This window comes from Sitophilus oryzae, unplaced genomic scaffold (genome assembly GCF_002938485.1).
Source record: "Sitophilus oryzae breed Bouriz unplaced genomic scaffold, Soryzae_2.0 scaffold_177_pilon_pilon, whole genome shotgun sequence".
Lineage (NCBI taxonomy): Eukaryota > Metazoa > Arthropoda > Insecta > Coleoptera > Curculionidae > Sitophilus > Sitophilus oryzae.
The window spans coordinates 2,245,868-2,271,959 of NW_022146479.1; the positions used below are offsets into that span (position 1 = coordinate 2,245,868).

General features: G+C 32.0%; 1 protein-coding gene across 1 annotated transcript in view; it reads left to right on the forward strand.

Moving 5' to 3' along the window:
- The window catches only part of LOC115882256 (BTB/POZ domain-containing protein KCTD1), a 54,813-nt gene that overhangs the window by 15,098 nt on the left and 13,623 nt on the right, over nt 1–26,092 (forward strand). The window contains exons 2-3 of the mRNA XM_030900196.1: nt 12,689–12,781; nt 25,392–25,619. Of these exons, the coding sequence (XP_030756056.1) occupies nt 12,689–12,781; nt 25,392–25,619 (321 nt within the window). The remainder of the gene's footprint in view (nt 1–12,688; nt 12,782–25,391; nt 25,620–26,092) is intronic.

Below are 26,092 nucleotides of genomic sequence, written 5' to 3' on the forward strand. Positions count from 1 at the left end.
CAATATAATTTTATCGTAAGAAAATGTTTTAGGTACTTTTCCTGCAAGATACACAACATACCTATTATTCTACATAGTTTAAGAATATTAAATAATTACCCACATAGGTTAAAATTATTCTGCAATAAATAACTAATTAATCAAAACTAAAATAAAATTTTAACACAAAAACCATACCAGTTTTTTAATTTTTATAGCAGATAGATAGCTGTTCATTATTTTTTTTTTTTTGGTAAGCCAGAAACCTCAATAAATAGCAAATGGAATGGTTATTTTCAAGTTTATGTTCTAAGAAACGAATTATGTCAACAGAACAGACAACCGGTTTTGTGAATAAATTTTTACGATTTGTTTAATGTGGCGCCTAAATGTTATAAATTATATCCATTTGCAACATTCCTTTAGACGTAAGAAATAATTTTATAGAAATGTACATTTGTGTTCTAAAAATATCAATTTAACATTAAGTTTTAATAAGCACTTTATTTAAAATATACAAGACACTAAGATCCATATTGAATAATACAAAACTAAGAAACAGATAACAATATTGAGTGAGTGTAAAGCCTAGATGCCATCAACGGTCAAAGTGCCTAACTTGGATCACACTTGGATGCTGCATCTCACTTGGATTTGAGCCCCTTGGCTCGTCTCAACCGATTTTAAATCAGTTAGTATGATGCGTCCAAGTGGATTTGATGCAAGTATACTTGGATGTGCTGCCATATTACTGTACTTATGATAATGCGTCTCATTTGTACGCTGCTTGTACAGTATTGTCTGTTTTATCAAAGTCGAATTGGAAGGCTTTTTAACATCAAAGTAGTCCAACTCGACTTTGATAAAACAGATGATGCCATACAAACAGCGTAAAAGTAAGACGCGCGTAACATCCATATATATATATTTGAGGAGCAGACTTACTAAATGGATTTTGTCCATTTTTTAAGATTTTTAACCACAGGTGGCATTGCAAACTACATACACAGAGCTACAATATTATGTCAAAAACGACATCATTGCGCTTTAACTATTTACACAGTTTAAAACGTATCATCCTGTTGCTCGTACCAATATCATAATAAAGCTCTTCAACAGTTAGTTAATAAACGTAAAATATAATAATCTTGCAGTTGGGTTAAGGTTAAAGCTGTTAAGGAAAATCGCTGGCTGCGATCGCTATATTGAGATTAATAAGCTAGATATCTTAAATCGTTATGGTCCCTTTACTTCTTGCCTGGATCCCTTATAGAGTGTGTAGAATATGGGATAATTTATAGATTATATACAGTATTTATTCAGCTAGGTCGTAACGAGTATTTTTATTTTGTTGTCTTGAACTTAAGGTTATATAAATTATAATAAATTGACACTCTCTCTTAATCTTATCTAAAAGAGCTTGTATCTAATATGTGTACGAACTGTAATGATCTAAAAAAAAATCTAAAACTAAACCAATGAATACAGAACAACAAACAAAAAATGTAATATATAAAATACCATGTGAATGTGATAAATTTTACATCGGTGAAACATCTAGACCCTTAAATGTTCGAATTAAAGTACATAAAGATTATTTAAGAAAGGGAGATTTTCACAAATCTAAGATTTGTCAGCATTCATGAGACACAGGGCACCGAATAGATTTTAATAACGCCAAAATTATAATGAAAGAAGTGATAGCCTCCAAAAAAATAATAAAAGAGGCTTTTTTAATACAATCCAATAAAAAGAAATGTATTGCCCAACATACACAAGTATTATACCCAACATACACAAGTACATCAAAATATAATAAAAATAAAAATAATAATAAAAAAGCCAACCGGCCACGTCGTCGGCATATAACGAAAACATGACGATGCAGCGAAATAAATCAGTATTGGAGTATATTGGAATAAAGAGGGAATTGTAATTTTGCTTCTATAGCATTGAAGAGTTATGCGGCAGTTTTGATGTATGGCTGTAATTATGTCTCAAATATCTTTTATTAGTATGTAAAATTCATAATGCTTTGCTAATAATGAACCATCTCGATAGCATAGTATCTTATTAAATAAAAATTTATAACTTGACAATCATAATCTATAAAATTATGCAAATTTAAATTTTGTACTTTTGAGACTTGCTCTCTCTAAAACCCAGCTTTACGCTTTCCACTTGTGCACTCGAAGAGCTAGACGCAAGCTAAAAGGTTCCGGCAATCGTTCGATAACAGTCATCCCCTTTATGCAGTTGAAACACATCCGAGACGACTGAAATCCCGTCGAAGGTTCAGCAACACGGTAAATGTAGAACTACCAGACGAGTTCCCCCTACTTGATCCACCAACGGGAATCAACTTGGATGAGAAAACCTGGAGAACACTTATTAGGACCGGCGTCGCTTCAGTAAAAGCCAACGAAATGGTTTTACACAGTTCCTCATCTCCTATATCAGTCATACCGAAGTTTAACCCACGAATGGATGTCGTCCCTGCACACTCAGTTGTGATTTGGTTCTGGTGTTTCCCCATTTTCCCAACAGAAACTGCATTCGCCGTTGTTTCTTAGCTTCAATCTACTGAGGAGACAGTGTCCTGTTACAAACCGCGTAACAATTTAGAGTATTCTTACATAAATCAAGGAAAATCTTCCATTCCAGGTTACGGATGGAGTCTTCCAAGTTCTTGAGTTCCGCGTTGAGTTGGTTTCCACTTGGGAAGCAGAAAGGTTCTGGTTCAGTTAGTGGAGTGTTCGCTCTAGAGATGGGAATTCTAGTTCCTTGGGAGGAACTAGTTCCTTAGTTCTAGTTCCTCCAGAGCAATAGTTCCTTGAACTAGGTCTTTAGTTCACAATAGTTCCCGACTAACATTGACATCCCCCTTGCTTGCTAATGCGTTTCGTTGTCAGTCAGAACTATTTACAGTATGATCTGTATAATTTTTATAATGAACGGAGATATAACGAGACGTGTAACTGTGTATGTTAAAAACATATAGGTAAGTTTTATTGCAGATAAAAAAAAACTCAAATCAGAATTTAAAAAACTATATCACAAATCAATTGGAACAATTACAAAAATTTTACGAAAAATTGCGTTTTTCCGCACTTCAAGCTTTTTGTTTTTGTCTAAAAATTCAGAATATCTACTTCTTTTTATTAGATATTTCTTAATTTTAGGGACCTAAAGTGAAACATTCCCATAAAATATTTAAAAGACAAACTAAAAATCAAAAACAGTATCCACGACAATTTTCTGTGGTAATTACGCCGTGCCGGCTGTGGCAATAGACAAGGCCGAATCCATCGTCGTCGCCTTGTATTATATCTCGGATCTGCCGACTGAATAGATTCCCGTGAACTAGTCTTTTAATTGTTCCTCTATGTCCGGATCCGATAACATACGGCTGGCACTCTTCACGCCTGCCGAGCATCAATCGCGCTGGCTGATCCATACGTAAACTAGTCTTTTATTTAGTTCCTCTAGTTCCTTTAGGTCCGGATCCGATAACATACGGCTGGCACTCCCCACTCCTGCCTACCATCGGGCTACGCGCGCTAGCCGATCCGTCGCCGTCGCATATTATTCTATATCGGTCACAGTCTCGATCCGGAACAGGTCCTGAGGAACTAGTTCTTTGAGAAACCAGGAACTAGTTCCTTCCATTCCAGGGTCGGAATAGTTCATTGGAACTAGTTCGTTCACGAACCACACACCTCTAGTTCGCTCCCCTTTGGGTCATAGTATTACCTAAATTATATAATTTTAAGGTGAACTATCAAAAACTGAATTATTTCTACTATAGTCTATAAAATGAATAACTTTGAATTTTGACCGTTATTTTTTACCAACAGGGCAAATATAAAATCCCTCTATCAAAAAAGTTACTGATATTCTTTAAATTGAGTGCCTGAATGAATCAGATAGGTAACTCTTTTTACTTTCGTGAAATAGAAAAGGAAAATAATAAAACAAGTGACAGTTCTTCCTCTTCTTGCAAAAATCAACACGAAATGTCATAATTGACAAAAGTAAAATGTCATCAGCTTTTGACATTTCAAAATATTAGACCAATGCCGTCTCTAATAGAACAGCCTCGGAGCAAGATTTATGACGTCACGCTAGTTGATACTACGGATTAATAAATATGTTGGAGAATACATGGAAACATAATTATTTCTCGTATTTTTGGTTTGTATTTTAAAAATGATATAGTTTACTTAAAATATACATAATATACAGTTAATAAATACAATATAATATATACATATTTATAGTAATAAATACTTTGGCAAATAAGGTACATAAGATAATGGGTAAAATGCAAAATATATTTTAAATTTTGGGGTTCGAAAATCGATCTAATTTAACAAAAAACATTCAATATCTACTAATAGTGATGTACAATTTATTTATATATTATAATGTTTACTGCAATTAATAAACTAATATAAACTTGTCAAAAGAGGACCACATATTTTTTTAAATTATTATTCTTAACACAAAAACTATGTACATTGACTATAGAGTACGATTTCAGCCATATTGTAAAACATTTGCTGCATTTGTATGGTTCATAGTTTTATCTGCTAAAGTATTTATTACTATAAATAGGTATATATATTGTATTTATTAACTGTATATTATGTATATTTCATGTAAACTATATCATTTTTAAAATACAAACTAAAAATACTATTACTATCATTAGTAATAGTATTATACATTATTACTATTTATTAATCTGTAGTATCTAACTAGCGTGACGTCATAAATCTCGCTCCGAGGCTGTTCTATTAGAGACGGCATTACGTCAGCATGGCCGCAAGTTGCTAACCTAATAAAATTAACACTATAAAAGCCCGCGGGAACTGTCAAATTCAAAGTTATTCGTTTTACAGACTATACCAGTATTGCATAAAGAATATCCATTGTTTTTGATATCCTGATTCGTTTATAGCAATGTTTTACACTTTACATGTATTTTATTCAAGTTTACTGTGTGTTTCGAAAACAATCCATCACATTTTATTCGACAGAGATGCTCATAAAAATACGTGACTCAAGGCATAAAATTCTCAATTACTTGCAAGGCAATTATAGGTTTTTCGTTTACCCTTTAAGTGGTTCAAAAATATACCCGAAGCCATATAATTAACAGGGGCCCATTCGTTTTGGGCGGTGTTAAAGTTAAATTGGAAATTGCCAATAAGAACACCAAAGAAAATATATGTTTTTGTAAAGTTAAACCATATTAATTTATTTTTATAATACATACTGTATAATCGAAAAAAAGTTGCTATAGTATAATTCTTTATTTCGTAATTCAAAAAAATTCCGTAATTTAATATGTCTGTTTTTTTAATGCAGATTTTGCTGGGGGAAATGGGAAAACACCAGAACACCTCACTACTGAGTGTCTGAGTGTGCCGAGACGACAACCATTCATGCTATAAACTCTGGTACGACTGATATCGGAGAACTAACCTCTGTAAAACCGTCTGATGAGAGACTGGCTTTTGTCAAAGCACTGAAACTGCATGAGTTATAACTCAAAAAAAGGGGACACAATAGATCTATAAGGTCTATAATATATACAATCCATGGTTTTAGATTGTGATGTGTAATTTATAACTTTCTTCGAAATGTTTATGCTTCAAAAGCAAGTAAAGTGATTACAACATATACAAACTTTTACAATCTTGAGGATGAATTTCGAAATAATAATTACATCTTCCTTCTTTGACTAAAATTTTGTGCTTCAAACCCAAATTGTTTTGACTGTGAGTTGATCACCAAGTCAGTATCTTTATTTACGTTAACTTAGAAGTTTGATTTTTTCACAGTTTCTATGAGCTATTTCTTGATAAAAACCTATTATGTATCACTTTTTATACAAAAAAATAAAAAAGCAATTTGTGATTATAATTATTTTCTTGTGTATTTTAATTGAATATTAAATAATTTATTTAGCTGAGTTATGATGATATTTAGCCTAATAACTACGGAACTGAGTTAAGATTTTATAGATATAGTCGGTTAATCGCTAATATATACGATCGACTCTATTAAAATTCAAATTTTCCAATCTTGGCCTGCCTTTTATAAATCAGAATAATCTTTAAATACTAATTGCATTCTCCATTTAAAATAAACTAGATTTTTATTACCTCATATTTCTCTCGATTCCCCACCATTCTCCATTAACAGTTGGTAGCCGAGGAGTATATTTTCATTGTAAATTACGAAACGAACATGGTGAATAATAAAGAAATTTGCCTTCCGGCGGTATTATACAGGGTGTAAAACATACACATCGGCTGAGAAAATTTTCACATTTTTATTTTTTTTTTGCTAAATTTTAGTTTAACAAACATCTCTCCTGTTTCACCGGAAATGACTACAACTTTTTATTTTTAAAACTGCACTTTCGATATTTTTTTACTTTATTCGATAGAAAATGACACTCTCAATAGAATGAGATATGTACATGTCAACTTTTGACATATTCAGGTAAGATTTCGACACACGATGACAAGAAACAGGCATATGAGGTCCATACTAATCCATTTATTTCACTATTAAGTTAACTATGGATAGATTTATATATAAATCCATCATGCGTTCTCTCTTGTTGTTTTTAACCACTTTTATAGGTTTATCTCAAAACATCCCCCTTTAGAACATTTTCTCTAATGGCAATGACTAGAAGTAAAAGCTATACTGTGCGAACAAACACTAGAGGCGCTGCTAGTCATTAAAAAATTGACAAATATTCATTTGTTTTTTAAATATGTCAATATTTTTATTTCGTTCTGTTTTGTGAATATTTGGTGTGCGATTTTGGCAATTTCCTCACTAATTACTGGTGTATTTGTACTTATTTTACCAAGTACATTTTATTTTAATTATTCACATTTAATAACAATGGCTAGAAGAACAAGAAGAACTGTAGTGTTCCTAATTGCGACAACAAATATGGCAGTTTTTTCCTTTTCCAAATCCCTAGAAAGATTCGAATTATTTTGCACGTTTTTTTTCAGTTTACAGGTATATAAAATACATAGTTTTTAATAAATAAGTCAAAATTCTAAAGGGGGATGTTTTATGAGGTTTAACCATCAATCAAGTTTGTATACCATCTCGTATACAGTACTAAAAACTGAAGTAACTGTAAAATAAAGACACCACACGATAAATAAATAATAATAGCATTTAGATCTATAGAGAGATAAGATCAAAAGGTACTGGTATAGGCTTGGTGCATTTCAGTTGATTTCAACAAATTCCGACCGCAGCGCTTCAACGGAAAAAATGTCAAAAATTGTCTAGCTTTAAGATGATATGATTAAAATGCATATCTGAGTAACTATTCGGATTTTTTGTGAGGTATGACATTAGCATAGATGGCCCATTTTTATAATGCACCACCTTATGCAGGGTGTTTCAAAAAACAAGTGCCATCTTTCGTGGAGAGATTCCTCACGTAAAAATAAGATTTATTTTTCATATCAACATAGGTCCGATGCTGCTTTGTTTCGTAGCTACAGGGTGTTAAAGTCTTAATATTTTTTCGATTTATTATAATTTTCTTCCAAGTACTTTTAGCGTGTCGAATGAAATTTTGAGGGTAAAAGTTACTATAAATGCGACATATTCTAAAGCTAAAAAAGTGTCGACATATTCACCAGGGACGTGTATATGGGTTATCACTGGAATATTTTTCTAAAAAAGCATGTACGCCCCTGACTTTTTTTCTCATGTTAGCGAAATAGTGTAAGCAGTTTAATGCCGATTAAAAGTTGTCTCTTGATATTTTGTCGATTTCGGCCTCCTTGATGAGATAAACGCAATTTTATTAATTTGCATTGATCCAAATCTAATAGCAACCTTTAAAAAATTTAATATCATTAACGTTCGAAAGACAACCAAAAAATATGAAAAAAAGTTTTTATAAACATGGGTATGGAAAAGCAAAGTTGTGGAGTTACAGGATGTTAAAACTTTTTAAAATTAGATTTTTTGTAATTATGTTAAATACCATTATTTTTACTATTACAGTTGAGGGTTGGAACCTTTGGTGTTACACAGCAAAATAAAAACACTAAATCACCACAATACACCAAAACACTTTTACTTTTACTAGTTTATAATCATCTGCTGATGATGCTAACATGGTTAGCGAAGCGCGCGTCCAGTGTAAAAGTAAAAGTGTTTTGGTGTATTGTGGTGATTTAGTGTTTTTATTTTGCTACCATTATTTTTTTTATTTGAAATTGCTGTAGGTTGGACTGATGATAATAATAACTAATAGTAATATTATTTAATAATAAATTAGGTAAAATATATAATTTATTAATTTTATTAATTGTGATTAATAAAATTGCGTTTATCTCATCAAGGAGGCCGAATTCGACAAAATATCAAGAGATAACTTTTAATTGGCAATAAAAGGCCTACATAATTCTGATATCAAAAGAAAAAAGTCACTGGCGTACATGTTTTTTCTTTGGAAAATATTCCAGCGATAACCCATATGCACGTCCCTGATGAATTTATCGACACTTTTTTTAGCTTTAAAATATGGAGCACTTATAATAATTTTTACCTTCAAAATTTCATTTTAGTCACTAAAAATACTTGGAAGAAAATGATAATAAATCTAAAGATTATTAAGACTTTAACACCCTGTAGCTACGAAATAAAGCAGAATCGAACCTATATTGATATGAAAAATAAATCATATTTTTACGTGAGGTATCTCCCCACGAAAGATGGCACATGTTTTTTAAAACACCCTGTATATGTGGGTAAATTTTGCCCTTCGGGTAGCTTTTACACATGCCGGACATAAAAGTCTCACTTACCCAAACGCAAATACGCAAGTTAATTGCTATGGAGCTTAAATTGCTGGACCTTCCAAGCTGCTACCGACTGGCTATAAATAAATATAGCCGACGAACAAAGGAACACTAATTACTTTTTCGTTCCAGTATATATTTTATGCAGATATTGCAAATTTGACACATAACAAGAATATATTAACTTCAGTAAATAGCATAATGGTGAAGTAGTGAGTATTCTTACAACAATGTAGCAAATACACCTCAATATATTTCTTTTTAATTATGTATTGGAATAAAGATTGTCTCATCTAAATACTGTAATAACGTACAGCCGAGTAAAATCAAATGAATATTGAATTGATGCAATGGGAGGTTAAAATACACTTCGGAATATTTTGAACAAGTCTGTAGCCTTTCTCATATTAAAGGGGTGGTATTTGGTATTAATAATAACGAACTGCTGTGCAGAACAGTATTGTAAAGTATATTCAAGTAATAAATAAAAATTTTCTTTATATCATTATTAATTAGTAATGCTAAAACTTCGAAATTATATTATTTCAAAAAACATGTGGCCATTTCTCGTGGGGAGATTCCTCACGTAAAAATAAGATTTATTTTTCATATGAACATACCCAAGCAACACACAATGGTATATTATACGTTTAAACTGATCTAATACCGTCGCGTCTGTCTTGTCTAGGTATACCACAAAGAATGTGAAACGTATAATAAACTGCAAAATGTCCGCGACTTCAACGTATATATTTAAGGTTTCTATATTCCTTTTATAATCGTATATACATATACCAATATTATACAAGTATATTAGCAATTTATGATATACTAGGATTACACGTAGACCAAATACGTGTATTAAATGTTATTTTTCTTTATAAATTTATACGTGAAACAGAACCGTTTATTAAATGTTATTTTTACATACAAATTTATACGTATCCAGGAAATGAAATTTAGTAATATAACCACCTAGCATTATTGTTTTTCATTAATGTGAAGGATTTTTGAACCAGTATAAACAAACCTTAGGTTACTTAAGAAATGCTACATAATGGTGACATAAATCATACCCTATCCCTATAACCCCATAATATATTGCAATAATTATATACCATAATATTGCAATCTTTAAGTAACCTAAAATTAAAAAGTTTGTTTTTACTGCTTCAAAAATTCTTCCTATTAATAAAAACAATAATGCTAGGTGGTTAAATTACTAAATTTAATTACCTAATACAGTTTTTATGGTTAATGGTAGGATTTTTAATGAATAAGTATAAAAAACTTAACGTGAATATGGATTGGTTTGGTTTGGTTTGGTTGATTTTTTTTTGTCTTATTAGCGAAATAGTGTAAGCCGTTTAATGCCGATTAAAAGTTGTCTTTTGATATTTTGTCGAATTCGGCCTCCTTCATGAGATAAACGTAATTTTATTAATTTGTCTTAATCCAAGTCTAATAGCAACCTTTAAAAAAATTTAATATCATTAACTTGCGACAGTGTTAAATAAGTATCCATTGATTCTTCATCAAAAAATATGAAAAAAGTTCCTATAAACGTGGATATGCAAATACACGGTTTTAAAGTTACAGGATGTTAAAACTTTTTAAAATTAGGTCTTTTGTAATTATCTTAAACATCATTATTTTTTTATTTGAAGTTGTTGTAGGTTGGCCTCATACTAATAATAATTAATACTAATAATATTTAATAATAAATTAAATCAAATAAATAATTTATTAATTTTATTTTAATTTTATTAATTGTGATTTTTGTGATATTTTACGAAACAATTTTTTTAATTAGGCCGTTCATTTCAAGGTAAAATCTGGCATTATCATAGACTGACATAATCATAGAACTTTGTTTATTAAAAATATTTTTTTCTATAGCACCCCTAAAAATGGGAAAGATTGCAAATTTACCCTTTCGTAGATATTGCATTGTAAGCACCACTTATCAAATAAACCATACTGTATAATATCTAAAGGAAAGGTTGTTGAAATATACAATACTGCGCAGGGAGTATGAAATTATCATAATTTATTGTGCGGAGAATAGTAAAAATGATTGACGAAAGCAGGCAGTAGCTATATAGAAAGGATATAAAAGGAGAAATAGGTAATAAGGTATTGTATAAGCGTCTACCGGACTACAACTCGATAAATGCAATTACACATATTCAGCATAGTCTGCCTTTGAAATGGTAATAAAGCCAAAGCCCAATTTGGAAATTCTTAGTTGACCCCCGAGTTCAAGAGAGACGCTGTGCAGGTCTATGGTGAGTCATTAACATAATATTATGTCTGAAAGTACGTAGGCTACTTGCAGTACGAACACAACAATTTTTAGTGTGACCCAACGAGCACTACTACACAACAAACTACCATTTCGATACTTTTTATAATTATTATAGATAGATATAGGAGGTTTTTTATCACTTGTTATACTATTATTAGTAGATACTATTATTTACTAAGTTAAGGCCTTTTAATTTCTTTATACAGGGTGGTCCGAACTGTATTCCGGAAACTTCGGAAGCATATTCTGCAGATAAAAATAAGTAGAAAAGTTCGTATAAATGTATGTTCTAAAATACTTAGTTCAGAAATTATTTAGAAAAAATCGAAATAAAAATGAAACTTCTACACCCTGTATCTCTGAAACTAACATCAATATTTAGATGAAAATTGATGTATGGAAGTTTTTTTACATGAGAAATTTGATTTTGATGTCAATATGGCTCATACAAGTAGAGGGCGCCACCTACATGTGTTTTGACTGTTTTGAAGAGTCATAACTTTTTGTCCGTACCTGTATAGAAGTACCGAGTGAAAAAATATACATCCCTGTGACTTTTTACGTATAAAATACCTCTTTGTAAAAATCGCTACGAGCAACCGTTCTCAAGATATTTAGAATGGAAATAGTCAACACATTTACAATAACGTTATTATTGACGAAAAATAAACATGTTGAGTAGATAGTTATTTCACTGAAATAATAAATTTGGGAAATTTATATTTTTTTAAATTAATCATAAATTTTTCTGCAAAAAATGACGATAAAACAATTTCTGTTGAAGTTTAGCACAAAAACATTTCAAATTTATGATTTTAGTCTAATAACTATTTAGTCAATATATGTTTAATTTATGTCAATGATGACAGATATTGATAATTTCGATTCCACATATCTCGAAAACCATTACTCGTAGCGATTTTTACCAAGAGACCTTTTTCACGTAGAAAATGTCGTAAATATATCTTTTTTTACTCAGAAGTTTTATACAGGTACGGACGAAAAGTTATTACTCTTCAAACCAGTTAAAAAATATGTAGGTGGCGCCCTCTACTAGTAGGAGTCATATTGACATCAAAATCGAATTTCTCATGTCAAAAAACTTCCAGACACCAATTTTCATCCAAATATTGACCTTACTTCAGAAATTATTTGGAAAAAATCGAAATAAAAATGAAACTTCTACACCCTGTATTTCCGAAACTAAGCATTTTAGGACATACATTTATTTTTCTACTTATTTTTATCTGCAGAATATGCTGCCGAAGTTTCCGGAATACAGTTCGGTCCACCCTGTATACTATTATTTATTAAAATGTGAATATTTAAATGATTTGTTATTGAAATACTATTCTTATTATTTCTAATGATTATTCTGAAATGTTCGAATCTTATCGCTATTATGTTTTTCTTTCGAATGTATTTTTTCTATTATGACAATTTTATATTTAAAAAAATTACTTACTAACTTCTTCAAAATGTTTTAATATTTAATTGTTCAAATTAAAACAATTAGGGTTTATCTTTTTTTTTTCAGAAAGAAAGCAGATCTCAGGACTGATGTGGAAAAAGTAGAACCCAAAGATTTAACTAATAGAAATATGTTTCCTAGTGCACAGATTAAAATGAGGTAAGTTTCACATTAAATAAAGAAAATTTTCAGTAGAAAGAAATTTACAAATTATAATTTTGATAAAGTGCAAAAGTCAATAACATTGATAATAAAACTAAAAAACAAAACCACATACAAAAATCTATAAAAAGGCTTATTTTCAAACTTCAAAAAAATAGTATTTAATATTATATTTATTAACATAACTTATGTACCGGGTGTCCCACTAAGAATAGCTCTCGGCTGTATCTCGGAAATTATTAGCCGTAGAGGCTGCGGAAAAAAATATTTATAACTAAAGAGGCTATGAGAAATTGCTGGAAATTATTTTCAAGTTTGTAGAATGACCGCTAGGGGGCGCAACAGGTCGGAGTTGGCCCAGCCTAAGGTGTAACAGGCGCCATCTGCAATTCTTTGTTGTTATTTTCCTCATTCGTCACAGTGGCGGGGAAATATCTGCTTCATTTAAACATTGATAATCTCTGGACTGATGATCGGGAATCCGTCAGCGGTGGCCGCTTGTTTCACTCTGGCCATACCGCGTAGACGGGGTGTTGTCTGTTCTGTCGACAGTGTTGACCTCGTGTCAAATTTTGCTGATCGGAAAGAAAAAGCCAGCCATCAGCGAAAACCGCACATTTCAAACCATTAGTTAGCAAAATTAATTACTACCAAGCCCATCACTTTATTTTTGCCAATGGCATTTGATGCTCATTCTAACAAAAAATAAGATAAAAAAGTTAGTTTATTTTAAAATCGACGAAATACCAGAACACCAGATGTATTACTGTCTAATACCTAAGATATTAATAACAGAACAAGAAACCATGATTCAGTGAAGTCATGGTAGGCTTTGGAAAAAAGTTGCTTTTCACGTAATAGTATAAACGTCAAATTGTTATTAGATCAACATTTTGATAGTCTTAGCAGCGTTTTTTATATTTTTATTGCTTTTTCAAAATGCCAACAACTTCAACTACTTCAAATAATGAAGGTATTTTGAAAAAAGCAATTAAAAGATAAAACACGCGGCTAAGACTATCAAAATGTTGATCTAATAACAGTTTGACGTTTATACTATTACGTGAAAAGCAACTTTTTTCCAAAGCCTACCATGACTTCACTGAATCATCGTTTCTTGTTCACTGTTATTAATATCTTAATTATTAGATATTAATAGGTACCTCTGGTATTATGGTATTCTGGTATTTCGTCGATTTTAAAATAAACTAACTGTTTCTATCTTATTTTTTGTTAGAATGGGCATAATCAAGAGGGCAACTGATACCGTATTGTAAAAATAAGGTAATTAAGGGCTTATTTTTTGGTATTTATTATAATTTTGCTAATATCTTCGGTTTGAAAGAAGATATCAAGATGCGGTTTTCGCTGACTTTTTAAGCTTTTTCTCCTCTTTCCGATCAGCTAAAATTACATATACTATTGTATTTATTTTTTTGAATAAACGCGCAATGTTTGTTAAATTGTAAGACAACGCCCCCTAGCGTCTACGTCCAAAAGCTTATTATTATTGTTTATATGGTATAATATAGAGTAAGAAACGCTCTTTTAAACGAGCCCTCTCTTGTTGGATTCCGATCATCCAGTCCAGAGTTATTGATGTTTAAATAAAAACAGATCTAATCTTCCCCCGCCACTTTATTTTGGTAGATAGGGGAAAATGGCTCTAACAAAAAATATTCAAAATTTACTGAAGATTAAGAAGCTATTACTTATAGTACACCTTATCTAGGCAAAATTGTGTAAAAACTCCATTTTCTTATTTTTTGTTGCAGTTGCGCCCCCTAGCGGTCGTTCTACAAACTTGAAAAATAATTTGCAGCAATTTCTCATAGCCTTTTTAGTCATAAATATTTTTTTCCGCAGCCCCTACGGCTAATACTTTCCGAGATACAGCCGAAAGCTATTCTTAGTGGGACACCCTGTACAAAGAAAAAAAGTTTTAATATTTCAGAAGAATAAATAAGCCAGTATCTTTTGACATTATCTCTCAACAGTACCTAAACGAAGTTTATTGGTGGATAATACAAGTCCCTGGGTCTACGAGTACTTACTTTTCCTTGGATTTTTCTTCCACTTAACTTAAAATAACACTTTTAAAAATCACAAAGCACACGTAATAACACAAACCAAATACAAAAGCAATTCGCAAATATCATTGCAGTGAAGATCTCAAATCAAAAATCTGCACTTCTTTAATACTTATTATTACTTATTTAATATTTGATGGTTACAAATAGTTCATAAAAGGTATGTTTCCTTATACAAATAAAAAGAGATACCAACGGTCAATCAGAACAGAAACTTAACAAGCTCAGCGATGAAATGTCATCCACTTTCGTAAACATGTTTTACTTAGAACTTAGAACCAAATATAACTAGCAATTTGCATTTATATGAAATTTTAGTTAAAAACTTTGGCCAGTTAAAAGAGCTATAACCATTTTTATTGTTGGATTATCAATAAATAAGATTTATGCTTTTTTAACACTAATTGTAGAGATCTTTTGGGAGTGTTCTCACTGAAATGTCCTCACCCACGTGTAGAAATTACGATACTCCTAGTTATTTAAAAAATTCATAAAATTCCTAAGTAATGATCGACTCAATCAGTTTTAACTTTAACTATATTTTTTTCTCATAAAATAACTTTTTCTCACAACTGATTTTCAAGTCCTTGTATATTCAGCTTTGAAGGAATTTTAAAAACAAAAAATAATATTTTACCTCTATCATTATAAGTATGTAATGTACTCGCATAACTATATTAATACTTATTGCAAATAAACAAAAGGTAACTCACGTTCAGATATTCTTTGTTTTAGGCACTTAAAAAATTTACACTTGTTAATACAAATTCAAAAATACTGTTATAAGAACCATTAAATAAATAACATTATTTATTTTTGTTTGCAATAATACTCTGTTATCCATAATACTTCATTTGTTTTGTTTTTAAATTGACCCATTACAAATCTGCAATTATAGTAGTAGCATATCCGAGAACATATCATAGTGATAACATAACATAATTTTTTACTGTAATAGCAAATTGCCTTGTATATAATTTATCAATAATGCGGACTAAGATACTAACGTATGATCGAAAAAAATGGCGTCCAGTTGGCGTGGAAATGACGATCGATGACATTTCCAATATAATTTTACATATAAAATGACAGCGATCTTCATTTCATAGCCATCGCTGACGCCGTTTTTATTCGATCATACGGTATTTACCATACGATCTAATAAAAGACGTCAGAGTTGGCTTGGAAATGAAGATTGCTCAAGTTTCGTTTACTTGAAATAAGTTATGTAAGAAATATTTGTTTATTTAGTACTTGGAAGGGGGCCTTTTTTAATAGTATACAGGGTGTTTCAAAACAAATGCGAAAAACTTCAGGGGTGATTCCTTGTTCAAAATAAAGGGTACGTTGGATCAAAAGTCGGAGATATCGCGGTACAAAGATGGCGGAAAAATAATGTTTTTATTTTTTATCTTGAAAACGAAAAGAGATAGACTAATGCAATTTTATGGAAACATTACTGTTAAGAAAACAAACTTTCTGGTAATTTTTTCACTTTTTTAAAATGAGTGGAAGGGGTTGAAATAAACTACCCCTATCATTCTTTTTAACGAAATTTAAAGAAAAACCTCATCAAAAACATGCAAAAAAATGATTTGGATAGTTTAGTTTGTTTAGAAACTTTTTTATCTCTTGTGTTTTCTCATAAAACTCACCGATTTGAAATTAAAAATTAAAATGTAAAGCATTACATGTCAGGACAAAAAACATTTTTAGATAAAGGACTTCGGAATAATTAATTGATCGTAAGATAATAACGTATTGCAATAGAGTAATGTCAAATAAAATAATATTAGAAACATCATAAAAAGTGACAGCAGCCGACCAGATTTTTTCCTAAAAAAATACAGCAGCCCACTAGATTCTTTGATTTTCATAACAGTAATGCTTCCATAAAATTTCATTAGTCTATCGCTTTTCGTTTTCAAGATAAAAAATAAAAACATTATTTTTCCGCCATCTATGTACCGCGATATCTCCCTAATGGTTGACTTTTGACCCAACGTTTATAAAGCAAACTACCCTTTATTTTGAACAAGGAATCACCTCCTGAAGTTTTTCGCATTTGTTTTGAAACACCCTGTAGGTATATGTCACAAAAATATTTCTGCGGAAATGCATAATTTTCAGTTTTTCAACTTAAGAATAGCTGAAACCAGTTACATGAAAACACGTTTCTGTTTTTCATATTATGTTTTTTTTATAAGTGATTTCAAGTAAAAAAAGCTTCACCCATGAAGATATACCGGGTGCGTCTCAAAAGTGGCTCACCCGTATAACTTTTTTATTTTTTCAGTTAAAAAAACGAGATTTGGTATATTAGTATATGACATAAATTAGGCTTGATTGACGTATTCAATTTTTTTGGTCACTTCCTGTTTCACCGGAAATCACTACAACTTTTGATTTTTAAATGGCACTCTAGGTATTTTTTTACTTTACTCGATAGGAAATAAAGGGGTCTATTCACATGCGATTTTGTACGGCGGATTTATCCGACGAATATGTCCGGCGGCCAAATCCGTACGTGTGTATTCGCGTGTCTGCTGGATATGTCGCATATTTTTTTACTTTATTCGAAAGAAAATAACACTCTGAATAGAAGGACATATCAAATGTCAACTTTTGACATTTTGGCATATGGTGTATTTGAAATTATAAGTTGCGGTTCGTAACGAAAATTTGACTCGAAATACCAAGTGTGTGGTATCACAGGATGGCGGTTTTGTAAGAGGCTTCCTTGATTAAGAATTAGTGTTTTTAACATAGCTATGGCACTCTAGATTGAAATTTAAAATTCAATTTCATTTTAAGCGAAAATGTCAAAAGTTGACATATGATATGACATTCTACTCGGAATGTCATTTTCTATCGAATAAAGTAAAAAAAATACCGAGATTGCCATTTAAAAATCAAAAGTTGTAGTCATTTCCCAGGAAGTGACGAAAAACAATTGAATACGTCAATCAATCCTAATTTATGTCATATACTAACATACCAAATCTCGTTTATTTATCTAAAGAACTAAAAAAGTTATAGGGGTGAGCCACTTGTGAGACGCACCCGGTATATCGTTTCTACAGGTAAAATTATATGGTGAACGCCATCAATCGTAATTTCCAAGCCAACTTGACGCGTTTTTTTTTTCATTTTTACGGTATACCATTTTATGTAATCTACTTACCCATACAAACCTACCCGGAATAATGGAGTAAATAAATATTGTGCTTCTTTAAGATTTTATTACAGCAAAAAACAAAAAATGTAAAAAAAAGAAAGTTAAAAATCAGAATTATTTAAAAAGAAAATGTTTGCTTTTATCCAGAAAAAAATGTTTTAATCGTTTTAACGTAGCGAAATCAGTTCAAATTTACTTTCCACGGATATTTAATACCTTATACTAAATCCAATAAAAAAACTTCACGTTATCGTTAGCCAGATATTTCATAAAAGCACAAAATGAATAATTTTTCATCATTAGATGCACTCGTTTATACGCACTGCATATTGATTTATGCATAAGCCCTAAGGGTTTGCTAATATCGTGTTACATGTAACTAGTTTGAACTTTAATTATTACGGCTAATACAGTGCGTTTTACTGGAGCGTGTGAACGATTAATTTTAAATTATTTAGTAGATATTTTGTTACATATTATTAAAGAGCCAATGTATAATTTTTAGTACATTCGAGAAAGAGATCCTGATTAAACGGTTAACCCAGATTAACAATAAAAAACAAACAAACAATCTCAGCGCGTCTCGATCTATTTCAGGACACGGGAACTAATTTTTATAACACGGGCTTACGAGTATACACACAACCAAACTTATATGGAACCACTCTTTATTTCTGACTAAATTTCTTGCAAGAATAAAAATTGGTATACAACTTTAAGATACAGCTTTTTGTTGTAAATAAACATGACAATAAAGAATAAACGACTGCTGCGATTTATTTTCTTTTGAATTTTGTGTTCAGTTGTAAAATCACGATTGTTCCATAATTTTGTACAGAGGGGAAGAATTATTGCTCTCACCGAACAAAGAATGCTCCAGAGAGACGTAGCAGAGATAGTAGACGTTACCCAGGGTGTTGTATCGAAAATATATGCAAGGTACTTGGAATAAGGAACACACAAGGATAGGCCCAGACAAAGTCGTCAAAGAGTCACAACTGAACAACAAGACCGCCTTGTGTGCTAAATTGCTAGAAAAGAACCCAATGTTTCTCATCCAGAGCTACAAAGACAACTTCTGGCAGCTACAAGTGTGAACGTTTCAGTTGAAATCATAAGAAAAAGGCTTCGTGCACGAGGGTTTGACAGTAGGAGAGAGTTACGGATCCCACAGTTATCTCGGCAAAATAAAATTGACCGGCTAAATTGATGCTTTCAGCATCAAAACTGGACAACTGAGAATTGGCAAAATGTTCTTTTTTCGTATGAGATCAGAATTGGCTTAAGATCAGATAACAATCGAATTCGGATTCTCAGAGCTCCAGAAAGACGAGCGAGACTTCAGGCTGCCAAATCTGTACCAAGATATAAAGGAGGAACTGTAATGTTCTGGGGGGGTATTATATTGGGAGGAAAAACATTGTTACCACTTCAACAAATTTTAACGGGTCGGAGATATGTTGATTTGGTGCTAGAACCAGTCGTTAGTCTTTGGAGAGCTGCAATTGGGGATAAGTTTAACTTCATGCACGACAGTACACCTCCCCATACCAGCAGAGTGACTAGAGAATGTCTTGAAACGGAAGGTGTCATAGTTTTAGACTGGCTTGCCTACTTACCAGATCTAAACCCTATCGAACACTTGTGGAACTAGCTCAAAAGAAGGGTTAGAGATCGTCGAAATTATCCAAGAAATGTCGCACAGCTTATTGATGCAACATTAGCAGAATGGGAAAACATACCCCAACACAACGTGCATAATTTAATAAAAAGCATGCCAGCGCGGATAGAAGCTTGCAAAAGGGCTAGAGGTGGCAACAAGGAATATTAAAATTATCAATTTTCTTTTTGTTTATACTCTTTCGTCATTAAAAATTTAAATCTTAATTTCGTTTCAGAAACCAAAAAAATACCATTTTGTTTATTTTGGGAACTGATTTTTTTTTTAATTGCTATATGGATTATTTTTCATTAAAAGTAATTGGTAAGGACTGAGTTTTATTCATATACAGAAAATTTTTATACATCTCGAAAATTATGAAAAATAATAGATGATTCCATATAAGTTTGGTTGTGTGTATTTGAGTTTACTTCTGAAAGTATTTCCAGAAATATTTTGCGAAATTTTCGGGAATAGTGTGGAGACATACGTTCGGGAATAGTGTTTAATATACAGGGTGGTCCGAACTGTATTCGGGAAACTTCGGCAGCATATTTTGCGGATAAAAATAAGTAAAAAAGTTCGTATAAATATATGTCCTAAATTGCTTAGTTTCAGAGATACAGGGTGTAGAAGTTTCATTTTTATTTCGATTTTTTTAAATAATTTCTGAAGTAATATGAATATTTGGATAAAAATTGGTGTCTGGGAGCTTTTTGATATGAGAAATTTGATTTTGATGTCAATATGACTCCTATTTGTAGGGGGCGCCACCTACATGTGTTTTAACTGTTTTGAAGAGTAATAACTTTTCGTCCGTACCTGTATAAAACTACTGAGTGAAAAATATACATTTCCGTAATTTTATACGTAAAAATCGCTACGAGCAACCGTTCTCAATATATTTAAAATGGAAATCGTCAATACATGTCATTATTGATAAAACTATTGACAAACAAAAAATAAACATGTTGAGTAGATAGTGTTATTCGAATGAAATGATAAATTTGTGAACTTCCAAAATGTAAAATCCAAAATTTTTCCTCGAAAAAATAATGATAAAACAGTTTCTGTTGAACTTTTGACACAAAATCATTTCTAATTTCTGATTTCAGACTAATAACTATTTAGTCAACATGTTTAATTTATGTCAATGATTACAGGTATTGATAATTTCGATTCCAAATATCTCGAGAAGCATTACTCGAAGCGGTTTTTACCGAGCGACCTTTTTTACGTAAAAAACGTCTTAAATGTATATTTTTTTACTCAGTAGTTTTATACAGGTACGGACAAAAAGTTATTACTCTTCAAACCAGTTTAAACATATCTAGTTGGCGCCCTCTACAAGTAGGGGTCATATTGCAATCAAAATCAAATTTCCCATGTCAAAAAACTCACAGACACCAATTTTCATCCAAATATTGACTTTAGTTAGACGGAAATTATTTGAAAAAAATCGAAATAAAAATTAAACTTCTACACCCTGTATCTCAGAAACTAAGCATTTTAGAACATAAATTTATACGAACTTTTTTATTTATTTTTATCTGCAGAATATGCCGCCGAATTCTCATTCCAAGTTACGGATGGATATGATACTCTACTAAATAAAATACTTTATTTTCAAGTGCACTGTTTAGATTTATAATATAATTATGGTGCCCTGCAAGCGCCCAAGCATTATAATTATTACAGAAATAAAGATGTCTAATATTGATACGGTCACTATAAATAATGTTGATGGATAATTGATTAATTACATTCTATGTTTTTGATGAGCTTTTCTTTTTCACATCATTTAAATTTAAAATAGTTTATTTCGTCGCGTAACGCAGTATGAAATAGCATATTCATAACTCATATAACGTCGGCCAAATATATTAGAATAATACAGTTAGTAAGAAAACCGTGGTACATAAGCTCCATGCGAGACTCGTTTGCCAGACGGCCTATACGCATTTTAATTATACATCACGTTACACGATACATTCGTTCGAAAATGTCATCATTTACATTATTAGCATAGCGTATGGACGAATTGTGGCGCCAAGGAGACACGGCGGGCGCCATTCGACTTTTCACTCGGCGCTCGGCGAGCGGCGAAATTGTATAAAAAGCAAATATCAAAGCGGTCACTTTGGCATAAATAAACGAAACGGTGCGAACCAATGGACGCAAGGTCGCTTTGTGTTGTTCCTCTATGCCTTTGTCTAGCGGTTCCATCGAGCTAATTTTCGAATGCTTTAAAAATTAAAATGTCTGTGTTTTCAGAAATAGCACGAGTTACAAAATGGTTTTTGAGGCTTTATTACTAAAATAAATTACTCTGATCAACACGCAAAAACTTGAATAAAAATCATTGTCTACAACATTTAAAGAAGCACAAAATATTAACCCTTTATAGGTCTTAGTATGTAAAGTATATATAAAAGTATTTAAATTTTTTATACATTGCCTGAGCATATGTAGGTTAATTCAGAGCACTTTTTAAAAAATATAGAGTTCTACAGGGTGTCCCCAAAAAAAGTTACACATCAAAGTTGTATTTTTTGTAATGGAACACCCTATATATTAACTGATTTTTGGATTCTAGGAGAAACATAAAGGTGAGTTTTATTAAGGAAGTATATAACTGTAAGGTTTTTGACTTATTTAAAAAATTTTAAAAATGAAGAACAGTTTCTTGAAATTTCAATCAAAACTACCTGATTTGGAATTTACCAGGTATAGCATAATATGTAGCTAAAATAACTATTGTACTTTAAATAAAATCAAAACCTAACCCAAAAAGTTATACAGGGTGAGGCAAAATTAATGTTGAACATTGATTACCTTTAAAAGCAAGTTACTTCTTTAGTTTAAATGGAACACCCAGTATATTATTCCGATATTCAATAGGTAATTTATGTCTCTTCAAAATACTATTAAGGTTGTCTATCCCTCAAACAAAGACTTTCCTAGATATTTTCATTTTTATGATTTAGTGTGAGTAGATATTTTTTATTATTTGATAAAATCTAGTGGTGGGGCTGTGATATGTCTGACGTTACTTTAACATAGTTGTCTAATTAGTTCAACTGTAGCAATTAGTTATCATTTTGTGTCAGATAAAACAAAAAAAAATCTCAGAAATTTTCCGAAAATGGAAACTTATCTTACATCAGAGAGCACTGATATGACTCTATTAGTTTCATTCACCAATTAATAGAATACTTAAATGCTCTTGATTTTATCTAGTCTGGGCTTTTTTTATATGGAACAACATGAGAGAAATGATTGTAACTTCTTTTCGAAATAGAACTCCACATATGCCTTTTAAAATAAAAAGATCTTTTAAAAAGACAATCATTTTATGCAGTTAACAGGAAAGGAAGCTTTAATTCTGTGATAATTAAAATATGTTTTAAACGTGTATCTTTTTATTACAGTATTTTACACTACATCCTTCAATTTGTGTTAAGACAGCCATCTATTTGTTTTATATTCTATTTATTCTATTTTATTTTTTACCATTTATTCATTGAACACCGGAATAATATACTGGGTGTTCCATTTAAAATAAAGGAATAACTTGCTTTTAAAAGTGACCAATGTTCAATATTAGTTTTGTCTCACCCTGTATAACTTTTGGAGTCAAATTTTAATTTGGTTTAACATACAATGGTTGTTGTAATTAAATATCATGCTATACAAGGTAAATTGCAATTTATATAGCTGTTATTGAAATTAAAATTTTATTTATTGTTTTCACAAAATGTGAAATATGTCAAAATCCTTACATTTTAGGCATATGTTTCTTTAATAAAATTCACCTTTATTTTATTCCTAGAATCCAAAAATCAATGAATATATAGGGTGTTCCATTACAAAGAACATAAGTTTGATGTATAACTTTTTTGGGGACACCCTGTAGAACTCTCTATATTTTTAAAAAGTGCTCTGAATTAACCTACATATGCCCACAAAACCTTTTCACTAGTGAAATAAAAAAGTGGGTTTCCATTTGAAAAAATTATTTATGATAATTTTTTAATCGCTCAATGCCATGACAGCTACGGCCAATATTACACACACCGGAAAAATCTAGGGATATCATTTTATTAAAGTTAAAAATAAATGTTTTGAATAAACAACCACATATTTGTAGGCCGATTCTTTCTACTTCGATTGAAACGAAGTAGTCACACTAGTTATTTCTAAATTTGGGATATTTGCAGAAGTGTTTGTGCATTTTTTGCCAAGTGTATAAAAAGCACCTAGCATCAATTGTTCGAATTTAACCTGTACTGGCTATGTTTTTATGATAACTGGCCAAAATTCACTCAAATAACTCTGTTTAGTATTAAACGACATTATGGAGCGTAGACATCGTAACAGAGACGAAATACTAAGGGCCATGGGTATATGCTTGAAGCTGGAATGCGCCAAATCGACGTAGCTAGAGCATTAAATACAACGCAAAGTGTAATATCGCGATTAAGAGCACGCTACCGTGAAAGTGGTGATGTTGCTGAAAGGCACAGAGGGCGACATCGCATTACTACCCCTCAGCAAGATCATTTTTTACAATTAAATGCTCGACGCCGACCGACTCTTACAGCACCAGAGCTTAGTTTAGTTCTCCAGGAAACACATAATGTAACCGTTAGTCCTGACACTGTTCGCAATAGATTAAGAGAGGTCAACTTAAGAAGCAGACGACCCTGGAGAGCTCAACCCTTAACGAGAGGAAATCGAGAGGTACGATATTTGTGGGCTCAAGATCATGTTCAGTGGTCGAATGGACAATGGGCCAATGTTCTCTTCACGGATGAGTCACGCTTTGGAATTCATCCGGATTCGAGAAGGTTTAGGGTAAGGAGAGAACTGGGAAATTTTATTCGGTTGGATCATGTTCAGGAAGTGCACCCTTATCAAGGTGGAACAGTTATGGTCTGGGGAGGAGTCCAGTTAGGCCGAAAAACCGATCTCGTTTTTCTTGAAAGGTTTCTAACAAGAACCAAATATCGTGATTTAATTCTTGAGCCTGTCGTGTTACCATATGCCAATGATTTTGGGAGAAACTTCATTCTCATGCATGACAATGCACGGCCTCATACAGCCAGAGTGGTAAGTGAGTTTATCAATGCTCATCAATTAAACATCTTACCCTGGCCGGCACAATCTCCTGACCTTAACCCCATCGAGCACGTATGGGACGCGGTCCAAAGAAGAATTTTGAGAATGGGTATGCCTCGTGAAACTCGTAGGGATCTTGTTCGAGCCGTGAATGCAGCGTGGCAGGCTGTACCTCAAGAAGAGATCGACAACCTGAGCAGGAGCATGGAGAGACGATGTAGGGCTGTAATGAACAGTAGAGGAGGCCATACTCTTTATTAAGTAAAAATGGTTTTATCTTTTTTTATAATTCACAGTTTAGAATTTAAAAAAATGTGTATATTTTTTTGAGTTCAATAAAAATCAAGGTAAATTTGAAAAATTCGGTAAATTTCGCATTTTTATTTCCAATACGTCCTGTAAACTATTTGTTTATTTTAATTTTATTATATCAGAAATGCAAATAATAAAATTACTGATGATGGCTGGATAAAATTGTAATATCCCTAGACTTTTCCGGTGTGTGTATATGACATAAAAAGCATTTTTCCGAAAATAATGATATATTTCCTCTTTCAGACTGATGTCTCCAAATAGTTCGCCGGCAACTTCTCCCACGATGTCGACGTCATCATCGCCTACGCCTCCTCCGACCAACTCGAACCCCGCCATTTCCGTCGCGGCCGCCGCTAGTTACGGCAAAATGACGGGGATTCCCTGCGTGGCGGCCGCATCCAGGTACACAGCCCCGGTTCATATAGACGTCGGCGGAACTATATACACATCCTCGTTAGAGACGTTGACGAAGTGAGTAGTTTCCTTTCCAGAACATATTATGATTAAAATGTAATAAAAGGGACGATGCGTTCGGTTTGAAGATTGTAGGTTATAGGGGAGAGGGGAAGTTAATCACCGCGACCTTTTAGATCTATTCGTGTAAAAAGCCAGTATCCAAGACGGTTTTAGAGGGGTTAGTTCTCCATCTCCGATATCAGTCTTACCAAAGTTTATGTTACGAATGGTTGTCGTCCGGGTGCACTCCGTGATGAGGTGTTCTGGTGTTTCCCCATTTTCCCCACAGCATCTGCATTCGCAGTTGTTTCATAGCGTCAATCTAGTAAGGTTTTCTTCGAAAGTGTCCTGTTAAAAATCCCGTGACAATCCGAAAGTTGTTCTTACTTAAATCAAGGAAAATCTTTGATTTTTCTCGATCATAAGTTTTGAGAAATCTCTTCGGGTGTCTTAGACCTTTGGAGGATTCCCATTCGAGGTTACGGATG